This window comes from Crocuta crocuta, unplaced genomic scaffold (genome assembly GCF_008692635.1).
Source record: "Crocuta crocuta isolate KB4526 unplaced genomic scaffold, BGI_CrCroc_1.0 scaffold282, whole genome shotgun sequence".
NCBI classification, from domain to species: Eukaryota; Metazoa; Chordata; class Mammalia; order Carnivora; family Hyaenidae; genus Crocuta; species Crocuta crocuta.
The window spans coordinates 2837788-2859193 of record NW_027529174.1 but is presented as its reverse complement, the minus strand read 5'-3'; the positions used below and the strand labels follow the sequence as shown (position 1 = coordinate 2859193).

At 36.7% G+C, this 21406-nt stretch overlaps 1 protein-coding gene across 5 annotated transcripts in view; it reads right to left on the bottom strand.

Annotated features, from left to right (window-relative positions):
* Nucleotides 1-21406, bottom strand: part of CLOCK (clock circadian regulator) — a 146878-nt gene that overhangs the window by 37329 nt on the left and 88143 nt on the right. For 4 of the 5 annotated variants that reach the window (XM_077757762.1, XM_077757766.1, XM_077757763.1 and 1 more), the window contains exons 8-11: nucleotides 13311-13400; nucleotides 6997-7117; nucleotides 3076-3189; nucleotides 2817-2935 (exon numbers count right to left, since the gene is read on the bottom strand). In XM_077757762.1, the coding sequence (XP_077613888.1) occupies nucleotides 2817-2935; nucleotides 3076-3189; nucleotides 6997-7117; nucleotides 13311-13400 (444 nt within the window). The remainder of the gene's footprint in view (nucleotides 1-2816; nucleotides 2936-3075; nucleotides 3190-6996; nucleotides 7118-13310; nucleotides 13401-21406) is intronic. The other variant, XM_077757767.1, reaches the window with a different exon arrangement.

The window sequence follows — 21406 nt, the reverse complement described above, 5'->3', positions numbered from 1 at the left end:
AGGGGAAAAAAGAGAGAAAAACCATAAGAGACTCTTAAATACAGAGAACAAACTGAGGGTTGCTGGAGAGGAAGTTGGTGGGAGGGATGGGCTAAATGGGCGATGGGCATTAAAGACGGCACTTGTGATGAGCAGTGGGTGTTGTTTGTAAGTGATGAATCACTGAATTCTACTCATGAAATTAATACAGTTATACTGTATGGTTAACTAACAAGAATTTAAATAAAAATTTGAAGAAAAAATGTCATTATTAGATAATTTTCCCCTAAACTATTTTTTTAAGTTTATTTATTTTGAGAGAGAGAGCAAGCAGGGGAGGGGCAGAGAGCAAGAGAGAGAACCCCAAGCAGGCTCTGTACTATCAGCATGGAGCCTGATGCGGGGCTTGATTCCATGAACTGTTGAGATCATGACCTGAACTGAAATCAAGAGTTGGATGCTTAACCAACTGAGCCACTGAGGTGCCTCTCCCTGCACAATGTTTCAATCACATTTTAATTTTCTGGTACTAAAGAATGTGGCAACAAACAGATACAGACTTCTAGAGGAGTATTTCCCACTTGGTATTTTTATGTATTTTTTAAATGTTTTCTTTATTTCTGAGAGAGAGAGAGAGAGCGAGAGAGCGAGCATGAACAGGGGAGGATCAGAGAGAGAGGGAGACACAGAATCTGAAATAGGCTCCAGGCTCTGAGCTGGCTGTCCGCACAGAGCCCGATGCGGGGCTTGAACCCACAAACCGTGAGATCATGACCTGAGCTGAAGTCGGACGCTTAACTGACTGAGCCACTTAGTCACTCAGTATATATTTACTCACATGCCTATAAACCCTCATTCTAAATTCAGATCTCTCTTTTGAATTATAGTTCTGTATTCCTAACTGTCTAGATATCCCCACATATCACAAACTCATTATGTACTAAAATGAACTAACTGCCTTCTTCCCCATCTCATACAATTCTGCATTTCAACACTGGAGACATATCTCTGTTGTGTCATCAGTCTAGAAATCTGATAGTCACGACACTCTCATTTTCACCCTTTTCCATCTACATGGTTGTCACCACATCCTTTCAATTTCACCTTCTAAGTAAAAGAAAATCTGTTTGATCTCAACCATCTTCAGGGTCTTAGACTCTAGATTTGCCATCACTGGCTCACATTATCACCATAGCTTCTCTCCAGACCAGTCTCCCTATTCAGTAACTCATCCTCCATTCTGGCCACAAATACCTTCTAATACTGAAATATAATTATGACTTCTGTGCTTAAAAAACATAATTTTTCATTCTGTTACGATAAAACTTAAACTCTTTAGCATGGAAGAACAATGAAGAGATACATTTCATTTCTGGACTCTGCTTAATTTCCTTTTCTTTCTTTTTTTTTCTTTTTAAATGTTTTATTTATTTCTAGGAGAGAGAGAGAGAGAGAGAGAGAGAGACCGCGTGAGCAGGGGAGGGTCAGAGAGAGAGGGAGTCACAGACTGAAACAGGCTCCAGGCTCTGAGCTGGCAGTCAGCACAGAGCCCGACACGGGGCTCAAACCCACGAACCGAGAGATCATGACCTAAGTGAAAGTCGGACGCTTAACCGACTAAGCCACCCAGGCACCCCTCTGCTTAATTTTCTAACTTCATCTCCCATCATCCCTACCCCCTCTACCCTCATACTCAGTAATGCATTCCAAACTCCTCTGTGCTATTGAATGACCTTCTGTATCACAATGTAGTAAATTATGAGCTTGGGCTTTGAAAAAATGGGAATTAGAATCAATACCAGTTCTATCACGTAATAGCTATGACTCTGAACAAGTAACTTAACTTCCCCAAGCCTCAGCTTTCTTATATATAAAATGATGACCATACTAGCATCTATCTTTAGTTGTTTTAAGAATTAAATGAGATAATACATGTAAAATATGCAGCATGTACCAACACTCACCAATTGTTAGCTACTGCTATTATTTCCTAAGAATAAAACAAGTAGAGCAAGACTGGATTAAGATCCTCTAATTGCCTTTTCAGTATTCTTTCCTAGAATATGATACCTTCCTAAACTTAAAATCTTAGTCTGACTTATTTTGAGCCAATTTCTAGCAGTTGAACTCTTTCATTTTCCCACTTCTCTACCTAATCATCTACTTCTTAGGCCCAGGAAATAAAATACATTATTTAACTGAATTTTAAAATTAAAAAATAAGTTATATGCAGTAAAAAGCCACTTGCATATTTCAAAAGAAAATTTCAAAAGCAATCTTTAAAAATTACCTAGATTTTTGGCCTTTCTCCTTTAATGCAGATTGTGAACTAAACAAAAAATAGCCAAGCACGCCTGGGTGGCTCAGTCGGTTGAGCGTCCGACTTCAGCTCAGGTCATGATCTCGCAGTTCGTGGGTTTGAGCCCCGTATCGGGTTCTGTGCTGGCAGCTCAGAGCCTGGAGCCTGTTTCAGATTCTGTGTCTCCCTCTCTCTCTGACCCTCCCCTGCTCATGTTCTGTCTCTGTCTGTCTCAAAAATAAGTAAAAGCCATAAAAAAAAAATAGCCTAAAATTCTGCACAAAAGCAGGGCAGTGGTGATATATAACCATTGGTTAACTGCAAAGGGTATATATTTTAAAAGTAGTTATAATTTAATGAGTGCCTTGATAACTCATTTGCTTCAAAACTATCAAGATCATGTACATTTAATGACTCATAATCATTACTACTTCAGTGTTTGAAAGAAGTCATTCAGTTATTCTGTGAACAAAAAAATTGCATAAAGATAATTCTCATAATATGAAGTGAAATCCTCTTTGGAAAATAAGAAACGTACCTTGATGAACTGAGGTGTAGCTAATCTGACAGTAGCTACAAAGCAAACTCTATCATCATAAGAAGGCCTGTGTGTGCGTTGTATAGTTCCTTCAAAACCATTGTGTGCTGCAGTGGATACTACAACAATAAGGAAATACAGATCAACAGTTACTCCAGTAAGATCTAATTTTTATCAATGTTCAAACATCTATGTCTTTAAGAGCTTAAAAGAAATACCAAGTTAAAATACACTTATAAGAGAAGCATTTTTAACTCACCACTGTTTAAAGATTTGAAATTTCCTATAAATTTCACATATTCATAGGTAGATGGCTCCTTTGGGTCTATTGTTCCTCGAAGCATATGACAACAGAATTCTAACTGATTTTTTGCTGCAATGAGAAAAAACGTGATATATTTGTGATTTATCTTAAAGAATGATATATGATAAAAGTTGTGTAAGTTTACAGTCATTATTTTCTTTAACAGAGACCCTTAATGACATTTAGTCCATAAAAGTGGAGTATCTTTAGGAGAGGATCTCAGCTTGTTCTTAATAGGGAAAAGAGAAGTTAAGATATAAGCAATTATGTTTCCCCTCTTTTATCTTTCCTTCTTTCTCATTTTCACTCTAATATTAAAGAAAAGTTTTGCTTCCCATCATAAAGCTAATGCTTTTAGGGGCACCTGGATGGCTCAGGTGATTAAGCCTCTGACTTCGGCTCAGGTCATGATCTCATGATTCGTGGGTTCAAGCCCCACATTAGGCTCTGTGCTGACAGCTCAGAGCTTGGAGCCTGCTTCAGATTCTGTGTCTCTGTATCCCTCTGCCCCTCCCTTGCTCATGCTCATTCAAAAATCAAATGTTAAGAAAAAAATTTTTAAATAAAGCTAATCTTTCTACCTCTACCTTGAGCAGTCTTTTCTACTTTCTCTAGAACCAGAGCCACACCACTGTCACTCATTCCTTTAGCATCCATGTAGTCTTTTCACTGGGTCCTTACTTTCTACTTTTAAGTCTTTCTATCTTAAGCCGAAGGTTTTTCATGTTTTTTTTTTTTAGTATCATTACCTTTTTATTACATGTTCTAGTTTCCATATATTCACTTTCCTTAACTTCATGAAATGTGGCTTTAGTTAGTCCTCACACCTCTACAGAAATTGTTCTAAAGATCACCAACATTTGTATGGTTAACCTCAATGATCTTTCCTTTGTCTTTACCTCTTTTAAAACCCACATGCCTTCATCCCCATCACATGAATCTTACCCTTCCTACCTTATCGATGATTTCTATCCCTTTTGTCAAATCTATCTTCAAACTATGGACATTGACAAAAGTTCTCTTTATCTTCTATCCCTTATAAACTTATTGGCACTGATAAATTTATTTACTCCTAAATCTCTCTCCCTAATTCTCACATTTTATGTAAGACCAAATCTCACATCACTATTTGTTTTAGGACATTTCTACTTGATTATCCCACCAAATAACTTAAAGACAAAATATCTGAAAGTTAATTTATCTCTCTTTCTTCTAAGCCAGCTGTTCTTCACTTCTGTCCTGTATGTTACCGCCTCAGTTAGAAACCCTATCAATTTGGTCTCTTCTCTACCTATCACAAGCCCCCAAACTAATCTGTCACCAGAACCTGCTATTTATTTCACCAATGAAGCTCCCATTAGTCGTTTTTCTCCAACTGAGCATCCGGTACCACTAATTTAGAAGAAATATGACCCTGCATCTAGGCACCTACAAAAATGTATTCTTTATTCATCCAAACTCCTACTGTTTGAATTCAATCTTGCCTACTACACATACATTAGTATTATTTTCGTCATCATTATTTCAGCACTCTAGGACCTGTAACACCTCCTTTCACTCCCAACATCAAACTCATACTCTTCTGTTATTAGCACGAATAGCTTTTTATCAAACTCATCAGATTCAAAATCTAACTACTTTCTTCCTAAAACCTCCCCACTGATGATCCCAAGCCACCTGGCCACCTATGCCTAAAACCTAACACCTATGCCTGAGTGTATCTACTCAACACTCACACTTAGTCTTTCCTTTTCATCCTTATTTCTTTTGTTATCCTTACCTCCAATCTGGTCCTTTCAAAATTTTCCACCTGAGATATACTTTTTCAGGCTATTTTTTTCAAATCCCCTTTCACTGACTCCTCACCATGTAAAAAGTAAAAATTAAACTCCGTAGGATGAAATATTAAGTCCTATTTCCTTCTCTGAACAAAATCATACCACTTGTACTATCTCACCTTCATTACGGCCCAAATGACCTACTTGCAGAATTCTAAATTTTCTAAGCAATTTCCCATTTTATATATTACTCCTTTCGCATAAAACATTGTTTTTCTGTGGAAATAATTTTTTTTGTATATCAGCTATTTAATTAGGGGTCAGGAAGTCATTTAATTAAGGCTCTTCTCTATCAGAAAGTATTCTTGCCAATCTCATCTTTGATCTTAGAAGCAGAAGCCTAAGGACTGTCTTTCTGCCAGAGGCTTGCATTCAGTTCTGCAGCCAATTCTGCACTTAGGAAGGTCTCTAAAGTGGACCCTATTGCTATTGTCCACCTATTGTTATATCCCAGGGTTCCAGCTTTCTTCTCTTCTTGTTCTATATACATTTACCTCAAACAACGTCATTCAATCCACAATGTCAAGCACTATCTACAGACATGTAACTGGTCTTTATATCCAGCCCAGGTCTCTCTCCTAAGAGAGTCTATTGGTCAGTGTTGTAAGAGCTTGATTTTTAAGCAATTATGAATAGGCTTCAAATGGATTCTCCTCATCTCTAATTCTTCATAACTCCTTCTAACAGGCTATCCCTTCTCAACAATGATAGCCACTCATATATACTTACAGCATACTCTAGTATGCTACAGAATTGTAGGATTCAAAATACAAAGAACCTTTAAGGGTGCTTGGGTGGCTCAGCTGGTTAAGCATCTGACTTGATTTTGGCTCAGGTCATGATCTCATGGTTAATGAGCTCAAGCCCCACGGTGGGCTCTGCACTGACAGCTTGGAGCCTGCTAGGATTTTCTCTCTCCCCCCCTCTCTCTGCCCCTCTCCCTCTCTGGGCAAGCTCACTCTCTCAAAATAAATACACTTAAAAAAACACAAAATACATAGAACCTTTAAAATAATTAGTATTACCAGAAAAGTAAAAAACAAAACAAAACAAAAACACTTTTTTCAAAACATTTATTTATTTTTGAGAGAGAGAGAGAGCGCGCACGCAAAATGGGGGAGGTGAAGAGAGAGAGGGAGACACAGAATCTGAAGCAGGCTCTAGGCTCTCTCTGAGCTGTCAGCACAGAGCCTGACATGGAGCTTGAACTCACGCACGAACTGTGAGATTATGACCTGAGCTGAAGTTGGATGCTTAACCAACTGAGCCACCCAGGCACCCCAAGAAAAATCAAAATTCACAAATCATGAAAAAAGTGATTATCTATACAGCATTACAATTTCAGATTATACAAGAGGTAATTTATTGAAGAAAATGAGACATTCTGGTCATACTAAGTTGTCAAATGAATCTAAGAGAAATGTCTGATTATACCATAGTAGTTTGTACTTCTTAAAGGCAATGACTATTTTCTACTATTCTTGGCACTTTTACAACACAGCTCAAGTGCCAGGCACATGAAATTTATCCAATAAATAATAATTTCATTCTGTTTACTTAAAGCAATTTCCTTTACATAATAATTTTTTGAAATACATAAGTTATGTCTATGGCCATATCACTCTGAATGCGCCCAATCTCGTCTGAAATACAGAAGTTATTTTCCCCCCAGTTTCAGTGTTCAATTGGTGAGTGATGGTGAAAATGAGAATGTTTTAATTTTCTCTCATTAAAGACAAAAAGATTTTTTTAAAAACTATATTGCTAAGTTCCTTTTTTGTGTAAAATACATTCCTATGGCAAAACTGTTATAACAAAAAAGATGCTATTTCAATGTACTCTGAAATAGAGTTAAGACTTCTAACAAGGTCATAATTCCATTATATATATATAAATATTTAAAAGGATCTAACGGGGCATATGGAATGATGCTATGGGTTCATTTGGTTAGATATGTCTGTGTTTGTGACATACTTACAAAAGTAGAGGAAAATGCAACCAAATACATTGAGCTTTTTGCTTAATAGCTACTACTTACATTTTAAATATTCAGGGGTTAATGAATCACTTTCCAGCAGATGAGTAGAGAGTATTTTATAAATCTCTGAATGTTCCCCCTCTGGGATAAAATTAAATATACTTTGATCCACAAGATCAGACTGCAAAAGAAATTAAAAAAATAATTTTAGTGATTCAAGATACATTTATTTTAAAAATATATCATTATTCTTGGTGTGCCTGGGTGGCTTAGTCAGTTGAGTGTCCAACTCTTGGTTTTGGCTCAGGTCATGAACCCAAGGTCATGGGATCAAGCCCTGCATCAAGCTCTGTGCTGAGTGTGCAGCCTGCTTGGATTCTCTCCCTTTCTCCCCCTCCCTCTCTGTCTCTCCCCGCCTCTGCCCCTCTCCCCCACATTTCTCTCTCTGAAATAAAACATTAAAAAAAAAAAAGCATATCATTCTTAAAACACCACGAGTATATAGCTTCCTTTCAATTACCCATAAAAAGTGACAAATGTCAAGTTATAGAACACCACTCAAAAAACAAGAGAATGTGGAAGAAGGTTAACATGACCTTCATGTCTCTGATACAAATGTCATCAGGTCTATGATCAATATGACTTTGAAAGTCTGGTAAATTATTTGCAATGGTGAGTTTCATCAAATTTGAACACTTAAAATATAACAGGACTAAGAAAGTTTACTAGAAAAAGCTTTGGCTAAAGATATAGCTTGGCTACAAGGTATATTCTTACCATATACCCAAACTTCTGGTTAATTATGGTGGTATACACTACAACAAAGGACCAAAGCATAGCCACTGGCTAAGCGGAGATTTTATTTTGGTATTATTTCAATTATTCAGTGTGTCCTTTCTTATTTCATTTTTCCCAGCCATCTATCCTATATCCCACTGTCAAAAAGTCTTTTTATTTTTTTTTTAGAGAGAGAGAGAGAGACAGAGACAGAGAGAGGGAGAGTACAAGCAGGGGAGGGGCAAGTAGAGAGGGAGACAGAATCTCAAGCAGGCTCCTTGCTGTCAGTGAAGAGCCCGATGAGGGGCTCAAACTCACAAACTGTGAGATCATGACCAGAGCCCAATCCAAGAGTTGGATGCTTAACGGACTAAGTCACCCAGGTGCCCCCAAAGAGCATTCTTTTAACACCATAATCAAGAGTAAAAAATACCAAAATTCTTTTAGTACTTTTTACACGTCATTCATTTTCCATAAAAGATATTTATTATATACATTTTGTGTGGTTTTTTTTGTTTCAAGTTTTTATTTAAATTCTAGTTGGTTTCATATAGTGTAATAATGGTTGCAGGAGTCTCTGTCCTGCTACCCCATATATGACCAAAAGGGCCCTATTCTCTTGCACCATCATCTCTCTACCTTCAAATCAAGGAACATTAGCACTGTGCTCTGCATATAACAGTTATTAGTAGAGTAAAATATTTGGGATTAAGGAGTTATTTGATAAAGGTTTTAGTGGTAACCACACCAAAAGTGTATCTTTATTTTAATATGAGATTTTTCTAAAAGTCTGAAAAACCTCTAAAACAGAAGGAATGAACTAAACTTCATGCATGAATAGCAACTAAGGTTAGAAAACTGCTTTTTATTGACAAAGTGATATATCAATATTATCATTGACACTAATGTAAAAAAATACTCTCATCAGAAAAATAAGACCTCAATTTAAAAAACTAAAGCTTTAATTTTGGAAATGATTACAGATTTCTAGTATTATTTATTCTTACCCACAATTTCTTCTATTTCAGTAAATTATGTTTTGAGCCATGTTACTCTTTTCTATCTGTAAAATTATAAGGTGTTTCATATTCATATAGAAAATATTAATGACTGGTATAGAGTGGTATGATCATTGCAATGCTTCCCTTCCCCACTATTCTGCTTCCCCTAAAACTTGATAATCTTTAATGTCAGAGTTAACAGGCAGCTAATTCACTGATGAATGTGTCAAACTTTTCCATAAGCCACACACATTTAACAATCTCTAAACAAGGCTGATCATACTTGATGTTGGCAAACCATCCACTCAGTTTCCAAACACAATTCAAAGGAAAGAAAATAAAATGACATCTATCTGGATCTTTTTATCTCTCTTAATCATTTTTATGGAGAAGAATTGTAAATCCTGCTATCATTTGACAGAAATCAACAGCCAGCCTGCCTGCCTGTCTTCCTTCTTCTAAAACTTTAAGTCTGCGCCACTCAACCCTTCTCCTCTTTCATCACCCATTTTCTCTGGCAATCACTAGGTTTGTTCTCTGTACTGAAGAGTCTATTTGGCTTTTCTGCTCATTTGTTTTATTTTTTAGACTCCACATATAAGTGAAATATTTAATATTTGTCTTTCTCTGTCTGACCTAATACCACTTGCCGCAATACCCTCTAGGTCCATCCATGTTCCTTGCAAATGGCAAGATTTCATTCATTCTTCTTTATGGTTGAGTAGTATTCCACTGCATATATAAACATCTTTATCCATTCATCTACTGATGAACACTTGGGCTGCTTCCATATCTTGGCTATTATAAATGAGGCTGCAATAAACACAGGGGTACATATATCTTTCCAAATTAGTGTTTGTGTTTTCTTTGGGTAAATACCCAATAGCAGAATTACTGGATCATATGGGCCCTTCTGTTTTTTTCTACATTAGGTCAATGTGACCATTTAGTGGAAACTATTCACTATTACCAATTACGTTTTCTTTCAGGTAGACAACCAACAGTTAAATAACTGATGTGGAGAGGAGTAGCTTAAAAGAGACTAAAAGCTCCTCTGAAAAAAATGTCAAATATGTATTGGATACTACAATAGTGTTCCTTATGTATACGCATAAGGAACAACAATACTGGCCCTATCAAATGAGCTTTCATAATCATTATATAACTATTAAAAAAATTCTAAATTGTATTTCTGCATACTGTATTCATATCAGACAAATTCTGTACTTTTTTTTTTAAGTAGGTTTCACATCCAGCAGAGTAACATGGCTAATCATCCTCCTTACACTAAGAAATTACAATTTTAATATATTCTCTTCTAGAACACATTTAAGCAAGTGTAAGGGAATCAATCTTAACTTGTAAAGTTTTACTAATTTTAAGTTCCCAGTAAAGAGACGACTTTTTGTGTTGGCACTTCCACTAAATTCTTGCACAATTAAGTCCAATTTCTCCAGGTACATGTTTGCTGATAATGTAAAATGAGGCTAGGCTAAGATCTAAAATCCCTTCTGACACTGAGTTCGTTTTGTCAAAGAACGTCAGACCAAGAGAAAAAAAGAAAATCACTAAAGTTCCTTCTCCTGATTATTAGCAACAAATATGTTAAAGTGTGCCTAATTTCGTAAGTATGAAGTGACAAAGTTAAGAAAAATATTTTTTGTAGAACCTATAGTATCAGATTTTTAATTTTATAGTCAGAATTAAAATGCAAATAAAAAATGTTTAAGTTATACTGACCACTGATTAAGATGGCAAATTTTAATTTCTCAACACAACTAAATTACAAACACTATCACCTAACTTGGGATTTGCTAAAGTTTCTTTCTTTTCAGGCAACCTTTTAGACAGAAAAGGCTTGTGTATTAAACAACAAAGAAATTGTTTTAAATAATTTGTTATACTTAATTTTTAATGACAACCCAAAATAGAAAAGCACGTATTGTTTATTCTTATTATGTTCAATCCTAAACAAGTATTATTTATTTCATTTTCTCAAAAGACACTTGTATTTGGGATGCCTGGGTGACTCAGTTGGTTTAAGCATCTGACTCTTAACTTCAGTTCAGAATTAAAGCCTCATGTTGGGCTCCAAGGTGTTAGCACAGGGCCTACTTGGGATGTTCCCCTCTTCTCTCTGCCCTTCCCCCACCTGCACACACTCACGTGCCCTTTCTCTCTCAAAATAAACTTAAAAAAATTTTAAAAGACACTTGTGCTTACGTTTTCAAACCACTAAATAACATACAATACAGCAACATCAGTGATGTAAGGCAAAGTATCCACAGTAACTGGAGAACAGCAAAAAGCTGCTTTAATAAAGGATACTATTAACTCAGAATGGAATGAAATAGGTCTGTCTACTGGATTAGTTACTAGCAATCTCCTCTGCCCAAAAGTTCACCTGCCAGTCTATAAGCTTCACCTAACACAATTAGAAGATCCAGGAGACGTTAATAACAGAGGAAACTGTGTATAGGGCAGGAGGGAACTCCCTGTACTATCTTCTTGATTTTTCTGTAAATCTAAAAACAGTCCTAAAATTAAAAGCTAAGAAAAAAATCCAGGAGGGAAGGGGAAGGTGAAGATGGTTTCCACTGAAGGGGGGAATGTTAATGATCAAACACAAACACATAAATCCCAACTAGACCTGCTGTAAATATGCTATTTCAAAATGCAATTAAACATCCTCTTGGTAAAGATCCAACACCAGTGTGCCATTATGAAGAAATTTTTAAAACAGCCACATCACACAATGTACTCACTTTCATATATTCAATAAATAATTACCGACTGCCTCTCTGAAAAATTAGCTGACCCATGGAGATAGGGAGATTAAGTCCTTCACTTAAAAAGCTTACATCTGGGGCGCCTGAGTGGCTCAGTCAGTTAAGTGTCTGACTTCAGCTCAGGTCGTGATCTCACGGTTCGTGGGTTCGAGCTCCCCATCGGGCTCTATGCTGACAGCTTAGAGCCTGGAGCCTGCTTTGGATTCTGTGTCTCCCTCTCTCCCTGACCCTCCCCTGCTCATGCTGTCTCTAGCTCGCTCTCAAAAAAAATAAATAAATAAAATATTTTTAAAAAATAGCTTACATCTACCATAATTATCCAAATTACAAAAAAATACAATTTACTGTATCATAATAGCAGTATGTGTAGGTAACATGAGAACATAGAACAAGAGCATCTATTTCAGAATGGAGTTATGGACAGTGCCCAAAAAGCAGGCTCTTAAAAAGTGTGACCAAACTGCAAATGATACTCTATGATTAAGTTATGGATTATAGTTTTATAAATCCATAACTGAAAGAAAAACCAATACTACAGTACATGGTTTAAAAGCATATTAATTAGCCCTTATTTAAATTATTTCATCTTTNTGAGCCGAAGTCAGACACTTAACCGACTGAGCCACCCAGGCGCCCCACCTTCATCCTATCTTAATCCTATAAAGTTTTCTTCTCTTGCTTTTCTTTTTTACTATGTAAATATTTCTTAAAAGAGAGTTGCCCAGAAAATTCAGTTAATCAGTCTGTCCTTCTGTTTCCATACTAGTTTACTTATTATGTGTTGCTATATTTTATTGTTTACTCTCAAGCAATTTTTAGATGTTGGGCTAATCGCCTACTATTTGAACTTACTTAGAAAAGAAAACCCCTTAAAAAGGTAGTAAAGTCAAGTCATTTTCTGTATGACCCCCAAAGAAATTAGCAAATTACTTACTACTTGGCTTTCCATAATGTCCTTTCAGAATCTGCTCTTTTAAATGTTGAGTCTGCTCTTTTTATAAAGTATTGAAGAAGCAGAATAATCAGAGAGAGGGAGATACAGCTTTTTCACTATCTCTTGAAAGAGGCCTTTATAGAATAGTTCACTTGTCATAAATTTTCAAGAAATGGGCATTTTAAGAGTAATTTATAAATAACTGCAGGATATTTATACTGTAAATCCCATCTTAGATAAGAACAATTACATTCTATTTTTTTAAAACAATTACATTTTACATAAAACTTTAAATTCATAAAAGCTGTTAATTGCACTGCAACATAGCACCTTGCCTAGAGGGTGACACAGAGTAGATATTCAATAAATATAAGTTTAATAAAACAGTAAACAGGGGCGCGTGGGTGGCTCAGTTGGTTCAGTGTCCAACTTTGGCTCAGGTCATGATCTTGCAGTCTGTGAGTTCTAGACCCATGTCAGGCTCTGTGCTGACAGCTCAGAGCCTGGAGCTTTCTTTGGATTCTGTGTCTCCCTGTCTCTCTGCCCCTCCACCTGCCCCTCTACCGTTTGTGCGCATAGGCACTGGCGGGCACGCATGGACTCTCTTTCTCCCTCTCTCAAAAAAAAAAAACAAACAACTAAATAAGCATTAAAAAAAAACCCCACTGAAAACAGCATTAGAATAAGGAGGGTAGGGGTTAGAGAGACAGTTAAATAAGGAAGGCAAAGGTTAAAGGGCAGAGGCCATAGAGAGACATACAGCTCTCATGCCCACAGAAACCATCGCTCAACATGGCTCTGGATGTCCTATTCCACATGCTTTAGAACATTTAAAATAGGCATTAAACAAGAAAAAGATCACAGGATACTTACTGGTAAATGTTCAAGTAATGAAGTTATACTCTCAGACACATATATTATGCTTCCATCTGTCATGATTGCTAAAAAAAAACCATCAAGAGCCTGAAATTAAACATAATGGTCAGTTAAGTGAAAAGAAAAAAGCATTTCACAGGACAGGAAAAAAAATCTAATTAAATGACAAAGAACTTAATGTGGAATTTCCAGAGCACTGACAGATGCTACCTTTTCCCTTTACAATACCTTAGTACATATCTTTGTGCATTTTTAAATGCTCCTGGCAGAAACAAAAAAAGTCACATTCTGGTCGAATATGGGAGAGCTGGCTTCTAAAACACAGAGACTTAACGTTCTACCATTATAATTTATATGTATACTAAATGAAAACTGCCTCATTTGAATATGATAGTATATCTGAAGCACACACGACATAAATGATATGTCTTTGACACACAAAAGAACACATTACCACCTTTTAGACATATTAACAGAGAGATGTCTGGCTGAAGCTTAAGGAGATACATGGGTAATAAAGTGAAAGGGAGATTAAGCTGCTGTAGGCTGAAGTCAGATCATCATAGGCCTTGAATACCAGGACAAGGCATTAGGACTTTGTTCAAAAGAAGTCTAGAAGCAGTGTGTACATGGATTTAGGGGAAACAGAATTGTAAGGAAGATCTCAATGGCTTTGGAACAGTCTGGGAAGTGAAACAAAAATCTGAATGAAAGTAGTAGAAGAACTTACGCAAGCATTGAGAAATGGGAAGTTAGAGTTCAGGAAAGAAGCTGGTGCAGGGGATACCATACTTAATAATAAATCAATCCTGTACTTTACATTTTAGAGAGTGTTTTCACTAGAGAATCCTAGGCACAAAAGTGACAGGTGAAGATATGAGATCTGTAAAAGACAGAAGCATGGCAAAGACAAATCCTTGGGGGTAATTATCTACACATGGGGATGAGGAGGAGGAAAAGTGCCAGAGAACATGACAGAGAAGACTGGTGAATGACAAGGTGAGCGAGGAGAAAGAAGGATGGTTCACTGTAAAATGAGATAAATAGGATAAAGAAAGAAAACGAGAAATGAATTTTGGTGACTTTCCAAAGAGTTATGTCGGTAGAAGGGGGAGTCAGACTATACAGTGAGTTTAGAGATGAGTGAATAATCAAGCTATTATACACCACTCCTTTATGAACATTAGAGGGAAGAAAGGAGAAAGGACAAGTTTTAAGGGGGCCAAGTTTCAAGGGAAGTAACTGAAGTTATATGCAGGCTCAAGGAAAGAAAAATCCAGTGAAAAAATGCTGAAGATACACAGCAGAAAAGATATACCATAGGAGGAGCTCCTCTTTGCCTATCACACTAAATTTACATTTCTTTTTAAATTATAGGGCTCTCTCAAAAGACAGCAATCTCAGGCAAATCCATATATAACCTCTTAAAAATAAACCCATATATATCGGCTTCAACACTGTATCTGCAGCACCCAGCAGATGTGTGGCAAGCAGTAGATAAAAAATATCTGTAGTATATAATGTATAGACCTGGGAGTTAGACTAATCTCCACCTAGTTCTAAGTAATTATTGAAGAATTGTTGAATATATGGAAAAAGGCACCCTCCTCACCTCCCCTCACCTTGTACTGGGGGACAGATTTGAATATCAGAACGAACAGATTTTGAGTAGATGGCTATCTTCTAGAATAGCTCAGAAAAAATGCACTCTTGGCTCTGTGTAAGAAAACCTTGTAATTTAAGAAAATTCATGAAATTATTTTTACAAAAACTCCTTACTACAATAATGCCAGTATTATTATTTTGTAATGAATGGGGTCAAAATGATATTAAAAAGAACATGCTTCATGTGAAGCTAGATTATCTTTGAAAGCAAATTAATATTTACTAGAGTGATCTGTATTTGCTCTTAGATATTTGCTAGAAATTGAGTGCAGCTCTCTTCTGTGAAGAGAACGAACTGGAATCAGAACTCTCAATGACATAAGGCGGTTCCTAGAACCAGAACATGCGCTTTTCATCTTCAGGAAAGGCAAAGACTAACCAGAGAGAAGCTTCCATCAGCATACCACAAAAGTCTTAACACAAGAAAGGACCCAGTACCCAAACTTCTTTACAGTGGAGGGATGCATTTTCTGAGGAAGGTGGACGACTAGGTCCATCAAAAAATAAAGGGCTCTTGATGAGGGCCCTAAGGCAGAAGAGAAGAGATACAGAAGAGAAAGTAAGACAGGCAAGGATATCCTATTCCTAAGACTGAAGCCTGTGAAGCTCGTCCCTTCCCCATGTTGTATGATATAATAGAGTTCATTTGTTAAAATTCTTTGTCTTCAAAGACAGTGGCAGCATAGGAGGACCCCAGGCTCACCTCATCCCACAAATACAACTAGATAACTATCAAATCACCTTAAATACCCCAGAAATCCATCTAAAGATTGGCAGAACCAGCTCCACAACTAAAGGTAGAGAAGACACCATAGTGAAGACAGTAGAAGGTGCAGAGATGCAGTGAAAAAGATCGGATGCTGCGGTGGAAGGAAGAAAGCCCCAGTAGCAGAGAAGGGTGAAAGACACACTAGTACACAGGGGAGCACATGAGGAAAACAAATCTCCATAGCAATTGGCTTGGAAAGCAAGAGGGGCAGAATTTTGTGAGTTCTGGCAACCCTCAGGGCTTAAAGCCTAGAGTTCTAAAGATCAGCAAAGTTGGCTTGGGGAGAGATCAGAGGCAGTGAAGAAAGCAGAGCAAACAGCCTGTGGACATACAGTATAGAAACAGTGATCTGACGAGCACCTGAGGCACACAATGGAGAGGTGATTTGCTCACTTTAGAGTGTATCCCAGAGAGGGGAGCATTCACAGAAAGACCCTGCCAGGAACAAAGGAACTGGCAAGCACTATTTCCCCACCACCACCACCACTCAGCCTAAGCACACAGCCACCTGTAGGAACCAGTGCAACCCAACAGTCTACCTATTGCTTATATCTAGCCCCATATCTCTGTGGTCCAGAAGAACTGTGCTTTCCAATCACTTGCCTCAGCCCCAGGATGGTGGGTCTCCTCCCCCAGAAAACCAGCCCAAACCCCTACCCACACTATGTCTCCCCACTTGGGAGTCTGGCAGGGCCTCGGTTCCAATGGAGATGGTGATAGATCTCATTTCATAAAAGAGACCAGACCACAACTGCCAAAACACACCACTTTCAGGCCAAGAACCAAACACTACCTAAAACAGGCAAAGAGAGCCTCTGCAGATGACTAGCCTGAAGGATAAAGCAGCCAGGACACAACAGGAGTGCACACGCAGCACACGTTGGAGATACTCTCTGAAGTGCCAGGCCCTGGGGAAGAGGGCACACTACCTGGCACGGCACTATAACACCTCTTCTTCAAAAAGCCATTACCCTCAGAAACAGGAGATGTGGCTGACTTTCCTAACACACAGAAACAGGCACAGAGACTTAGACAAAATGAGAAGAGAGAGGAATTTGTCACAAATGAAAGAACTGGACAAAGTCACAGTCAGAGATCTAAATAAGACAAAAGTAACATGCCTGATAGAGATCTTAAGGTAATGATCGTATACACACACACACACACACACACACACACACACACATATTCATTCACTGGACTTGACAAAAGAATGGAAGACATTAGTGAGATTCTCAACACAGAGATAAGGAATAATATAGCAGAGATAAAGAGCTCAATAAAAGATATAAGAAATACACTTGTTGGAAAGAACAGCAGGATGGAAGAAGAAGAGGAACAAATTAATGACCTAGAAGACAGAGTAATGGAAAGTTATCAAGCTGAACAAAAGGGAGAAAAAAGAATTACACAAAACAAGAACAGACTTAGTGATTTCATCAAATACAGTATTCGTATTATAGGAGTCCCAGAAGAAGAGGAGGGGGAAAAAGGGGGGCAGAAAATTTATTTCAAGAGGAAACAGCTGAAAACTTGCCTAATTTGGAGAAGGAAACAGATATCTAGACCCAGGAGGCATCTAGATCCAAGTGGTATCGAGAACCCCCAACAAAATCAACAAAAGTGGATCTACATGAAGACATAATGTAACTTAAATAGCGAAATATAACAAAATAACAAAAAAAAAATTTAAAGCAGCAAGACAAAAGAAGACAGTTACATACAAGGGGAATCTCATAAAGCTAGCAGGGGATTTTTCAGCAGAAACTTTCCAAGCCAGAAAGGAATGGCATGATATATTCAAAGTACTGAATGGGAAAAATCTGCAACCAAGAATACTTTATTCAGCAAGGCTATCTTTCAGAAGAGGAGGCAAGATAAAGAGTTTCCCAAACAAGAACAAAAATAGTCTTCCAGAAAAATCAAAACTAAAGGAGTTCATGATCACTAAACCAGCCCTGAAAGAAATATTAAAGGGGAATCTTTGAGTGGAAAAGAAACAGTGTGAACAGGAAACACAAAAGCAGTAAAAATGAGTATTTCTATAAAACATCAGTCAAGGAACTCACAAAATAAAAGGATGTAAAATATGACACCATATACCTAAAACATGGGGAAGAGAGGTATAATGAATGGGTTCAAACTTAAACAACCATCAACTTAATATAGACTGCTAAACGCAGAAGATGTTAAATATAAACCTAATGATAACCAGAGATCAAAAATCATTAATAAATATGCAAAGAATAAGGAGAAATACATCCAAATATATCACTAAAGAGAACTAGCAAACCATGAAAGAGAGAAAGAAAGGACCAGAGAAAATCTTCAGGATCGACCACAAAACAGGTAATAAATTAGCAATAAATACTTATCAATAATTACTTTGATTATAAATGTACTAAACGCTCTAATCAAAAGACACAGGGTGACAGGATGGATAAAAAACAAAAAACAAAAACAAAAAAACCAAGACCCATCTCTATGTTTCTTATAAAAGACTCATTTTAGACCTAAAGACATCTGCAGATTAAAAGTGAGGTGATGGGAGAAATATTTATCATGTAAAAGGATGTCAAAGGAAAGCCAGAGTAAAAAGAGAAGCAAACCAAGAAATACTCTCTTAACTATAAAGAACGAACTGAGGGTTGCTAGAAGGGAGGTGGGCAGGGGGTATGATTTAAACACATGATGGGTATTAAGGAGGGCACTTGTGATGAGCACTGGGTGTTGTATGTAAGTGATCAATCACTAAAATTCTATACCTGAAGTTAATATTGCACCATATGTTAACTAGCTAAAATTTAAATAAAAACAGAGAAAGAAAGAGAGAGAGAGAGAGAGAGAGAGAGAAGAAGGAGAGGAAGGAAGAAAGCCAGGAAGAAAGCCCAGGAAGGAGGGAGGGAAAGAAAGCCAGAGTAGCAATACTTATAATGGGACAAAACTGAATATAAAACAAAGCCTGTAAGAAGCAGCAAAGAAGGGCACTATATAATTAAAAAAAAAAAAGGGATAATCCAACAAGATATAACAACTGTAAATATTTATGCCCCCAAATACATAAAACAGTTAAGAACAAACATGAAGGAACTAATCGATAATAATACAGTAATAGTAGGGGACTTAACACCCCACTTATATCAGAAGGAAACAATAGCTTTGAATAAAAATTGGACCAGATGAATTTAATAGACATATTCAGAACATTCCATCCTAAAGTAGCAGAATGCACATTCTTTTTAAGTGCACACAGAACATTCTCCAGAACAGATCACATATTAAGTCACAAAACATGCCTCAACAAATTCAAAAAGACTGAAGTCATACATACCATGCATCTTTTTTGACCACAACTCTATAAAACTAGAAGTCAACCACAAGAAAAAAATCTGGAAAGACCACAAGCACGTGGAAGTTAAATAACATGCTACTAAACACTAAATGGTTCAATTAGGAAATAAAAGGAATAAAAAGGAAATGGAAAAAAATGAAAATGAAATGAAAACCTTCAGGACGCAGTAAAAGCAGTTCTAAGAGGGAAGTTTATAGCAATATAGGCTTACTTCAAGAAGCAAGAAAAATCTCAGATAAACAACCTAAAATTATACCTAAGGAGCTAGAACAAGAACAGCAAACAAACCCAAAACCAGCAAAAAGAAGGAAATAAAGATTAGAGCAGAAATAAATGATATATAAACTAAAACAAAACAAAACAAAAAAACGATCAATGAAACCAGAGCTGGTTCTTGGGAAAAAACCAATAAAACTGATAAGCCAAGAAGCAGACTTATCAAGAAAAAAGAGGGTCCAAATAAATAAATGACAGAGGAGAATTAACAACAAACACCATAGAAATGCAATTGTTTATTGATTATTAAATTGATTATTAAAAACTATATGCCAACCAATTGGACAACAAAGAAGAAGTGGATAAAATACAGTCTACCAAATAGAAAAACAGAGCCTACCAAAACTGAAAGAAGAAAACAGAAATTTGAACAGCAAAGAAATGGAATCAGTAATCAAAAAACTCCCAACAAAGATGTCTTCATAGGCAAATTCTACCAAACATTTAAAGAAGAGTTGATACCTATTCTTCTCAAACTATTCCAAACAATAGAAGAGGAAAGAAAATCTCCAAATTCATTCTATGAGGCCAGCATTACCTGATACCAAAACCAGATAAAGACACCACACACACACACACACACACACACACACACACACACACACACACACACAAGAATTATAGGCTATATCTCTGATGAACTTAGATGCAAAAATCGCCAAAAAGATATTAGCAAACAAAATCCAAGAAAACATTAAAAAAATCATTCACCATGATCAAGTGGGATTTATTCCTGGATTGCAAGAGTGGGTCAATATTTGCAAATCAATCAATATGACACATCATATCAATAAGAGAAAGGATAACCATATGATCATTTCAGTAACTGCAGAAANCTCGAACCCACGAACCGCGAGATCATGACCCAAGCGAAAGTCGGACGCTTAACCGACTAAGCCACCCAGGCGCCCCAGCTAATATCATTCTTAATGGGGAAAAAGAGTTTTCCCCTAATGTCAGCAACCACACAAAGCTATCCATTCTCATCACTTTTATTCAACACCATACTAGAATTCCTAGCTCCAGCAATCAGACAAAAGAAATATAAGGCATCCAAATCTATAAGGAACATGTAAAACTTTCACTATTTTCATGTGATGTGATACTATATATAGAAAACCCAAAAGATTCCACCAAAAAACTGCTAGAACTGATAAACGAATTCAGTAAAGTCACAGGATATAAAATCAATCTACAGGAATCTGTTGCATTTCTACATATCAATAATGAATAGCAGAAAGAGAAATTAAGAAAACCATCCCATTTACAACTGCAGAAAAAATAATAAGATACTTAAGAATAAACCTAATAACCAAAGAAGTGAAAGACCTATGCTCTGAACATTATAAAACACTGATGAAAGAAATTAAAGATGACACACAAAAAAATCAGAAAGACATTCCATGCTGATGGATTGGAAGAACAAATACTGTTAAATTGTCAATACTATCCAAAGCAATCTACACATTTGATAGCAATCCCAGTGAAAATACCAACAGTATTTTTTTTTTTTTTTTTTACAGAACAAACAATCCTAAAATTTGTATGGAACCACAACAGACCCTGAATAGCCAAAGAATCTTGAAAAAGAAAGGAAAGCTGAAGGCATAACAATTCCAGACTTCAAGTTCTACTACAAAGATGAAGTAATCAAAACAGTATGGTACTGGCACAAAAACAGACACATAGATCAATAGAACAGAACAGAAAACCTAGAAATAAACCCACAATTATATGGTCAATCTTCTACAAGGCAGAAAAGAATATCCAGTGGAAAAAAGATAACAAATGCTGTTGGGAAAACTGGATAGTTGAAGAATATAACTGGACCACTTTCTTACATCATACACAGAAATAAATTCAAAATGGATTAAAGACCTAAATGGGAGACTTCAAACTATAAAAATCCTAGAAGAGACCACATGTAATAACTTCTCTGACATCAGCTGTAGCAACCTTTTCTAGACAGGTCCCCTGAGGCAAGGGAAACAAAAGCAAAAATAAACTATTGGGACTACATCAAAACAAAAA